The 3,136-nt window shown below is 30.8% G+C and overlaps 1 protein-coding gene across 1 annotated transcript; it reads left to right on the plus strand.

The window, feature by feature from the left end:
- The first annotated feature begins 753 nt into the window (after nt 1–753).
- Nucleotides 754–1,446, plus strand: LOC126880800 (uncharacterized). Its single transcript, XM_050644862.1, has one exon. It carries the CDS (start codon nt 754–756, stop codon nt 1,444–1,446), a length of 693 nt encoding a protein of 230 aa, XP_050500819.1.
- Nucleotides 1,447–3,136: the final 1,690 nt, after the last annotated feature.

Raw genomic sequence — 3,136 nt, forward strand, 5'->3', positions numbered from 1 at the left:
AAAATTCATAAACCAGATCTGTCTATGAGACCAATAGTGTCCTCTATAGGTACACCTAATGGCCCCATAGCTGCTTTTCTTACAAAGATTCTCACAGAATCATACAATAACAATAATGCTTTTTACATTCAGGACTCTTTCGTTTTCAGCTCTTTTATTAATAATTTTCAATTACCTAATAATTATAAACTGGTTAGTTTTGATGTAGTATCTTTGTTCACTAACTTACCTTTACACACAATTTTAGTTAGTGTCGAGAAACACTGGGGTGACATATCATTGCACACGACTCTGAATCTAGTTAATCTCAAAAAACTCATTACTTTTGTTTTTGATTCTAATATTTTCATTTTTAACGACAGTTACTATAAACAAGTTTTTGGTACTCCAATGGGGTCCACCATCTCACCAATATTATGTAATTATGTCTTGGACGATTTGATTGAAGATTGTCTTCATCAAATTAATGTTGAAATACCATTCATAAAGAGATACATGGATGATTTGATCTTGGCACTACCTACAGACCTAATACAACCTACGTTAAATGTTTTCAACCAACAGAACCCGCATTTGCAGTTCACGTGCGAGGAAGAGGCGGAGAGATCCTTGCCCTTCCTTGACATGAGGTTGCACAGATGTGAAGGTAATGTGGTGAAAACACAATGGTATAGAAAACCAATATGTAGCAACAGATTCATAAGCTACCATTCGTACCATCCTCCTAGGATGAAAACTAATTTAGTCTTAGCAATGAAAGAACGTGTCAGAAGGTTGTCTCATCCTGACTATCTCCAACATGATTTAAACATTCTACGCAATATTTTTGTGGAAAACTCATATCCTCCAAGACTGATTAATAAATTGATTTGCAATGTTCCCTTTGTCAATAGGAACATTCTCACTGCTAGTACCATGTCACAACCAGGGCCTTTAGCTCAGAGTAACTCGGCGCAGACTAGTGTGTACTTTTATGCCCTTCCTTACATTCCGAAACTAACTATTGAACTTAGTAAAATTTTCAAGGAATTTAAAAACATCAAAATAGCTAACAAAAACATCAAAACTATACGTCAGTTATACAGTAAAATCAAACAACCTTTAACTACATTAGAATGCACAGATGTGGTTTACCGCATTGAATGTACTGAATGTCCAGCATCATATATAGGTGAAACCGGAAGAAACTTGTCTAGTCGAATAATCTCACATAAAAGCGAGTGTAGATTAAATAAACCTACGTGTACTTTGGCAGAGCATACAATCAATCTAGACCATAAGATCGATTTCAACAATGCTAAAATATTAGCCAGAGAAAGTAATAAATTCAAAAGAACGTTCCTGGAGATGGTACATATCAGCAAGAGTGATGACAACAATCTTAATAAGAGATCTGAGATCCAGAATCTTAGTAAAATTTATAACTATATATTGACTTTCGACTAGTCTGATTCTGCATCTTAGTAATCTCTTTTAATTTTCTTATTTATTTGATCAAGTTAATTATTAGTTCAGTATATTTTTTCTTAACATATTTGCTAAATACTGTTTTCTTTTTGATGAATAATAAAAACTTTTTTCAAATTTCCCGCTCAAATTAAGTTGGTATTACAGTTGGTAGTATTTGCAATCCGTTACAACTGCCTTTCATAGATATTACTTTTAAAAGTTTTTTCATAACTTTCTACTTATTTAAACAGTAAATCTCGCTTTTTGACTCTCTTTCTGTTCGTGAAATGGTTTGATCCAGACTTAAGACGACATGCATCATGTCGTTTTCATATTTTTTAATTATAAAATCAGTGCTTTTTTAACTTTTTAACTACTTTAAATGTTTTATTTAATAAGTTCGTTTTCAACGTATGTCGGTTTTTTGCTTAATCTAGCATTCTTGGTAAGTTAAAACTTTGTATTTCTTTTTTGAGTACTTAGCAAGTAATTTCTTTGTAGAACCTTGAAAAAGGAGGAAATTGCCTCCGAAAGCTTGGAATAGAATAAATAGTACGCCTTAGCACAGCCCTATTTTATTTTGACTACCACACCCAAAAAGAAAAAAGTATTTATATATTTTTTCCAAACTAGTCAAAAAACTTGGACTACCTTTTTTTACTATATATATATATATATATATATATATATATATATATATATATATATATATATATATATAAGATGGTGGTATTTTATATATATATATATATATATATATATATATAAAAGGAAAGTCAAAGACAGTAACGGGTTACTGGTAAAACAAAGACAGTTGAAGGTAACCGGGAACGACCCAATACTAAGGAAGCAATAAAAAACGGGTGCTTCTAAGTGAGTGTCTTTTATTAAAAGTCAAGCTTTCGCCACATAATTTTGGGCTTCATCAGAACTTGCTGGAATGGAAAAACATTCTTTACAATCATCATAAATTAAAGATGTTATTTTTTTAATCTTACCTAAATGTTGACACTATTTCTTAGTGCATAATAAAATTGATATGAAACCACACATTGTCACAAAAACAAACCAATCACATCTCCCAACTGGAGGAAAAATGGCAATCAAAGCCTTTATTAAGTATTAAAATTCATTTTTTAAATCACCATGTGGCCGGCATTTTTGACAAGTAATTGTTAATTAAGTCATGTGTCATTAAGACAGTCGAAACGACACATGACTTAATTAACAATTACTTGTCAAAAATGCCGGCCACATGGTGATTTAAAAAATGAATTTTAATACTTAATAAAGGCTTTGATTGCCATTTTTCCTCCAGTTGGGAGATGTGATTGGTTTGTTTTTGTGACAATGTGTGGTTTCATATCAATTTTATTATGCACTAAGAAATAGTGTCAACATTTAGGTAAGATTAAAAAAATAACATCTTTAATTTATGATGATTGTAAAGAATGTTTTTCCATTCCAGCAAGTTCTGATGAAGCCCAAAATTATGTGGCGAAAGCTTGACTTTTAATAAAAGACACTCACTTAGAAGCACCCGTTTTTTATTGCTTCCTTAGTATTGGGTCGTTCCCGGTTACCTTCAACTGTCTTTATATATATATATATATATATATATATATATATATATATATATATATATATATATATATATATATATATATATATATATATATATGGCTCA

This window comes from Diabrotica virgifera, chromosome 2 (assembly GCF_917563875.1).
Source record: "Diabrotica virgifera virgifera chromosome 2, PGI_DIABVI_V3a".
In the NCBI taxonomy this organism is placed as follows: Eukaryota; Metazoa; Arthropoda; class Insecta; order Coleoptera; family Chrysomelidae; genus Diabrotica; species Diabrotica virgifera.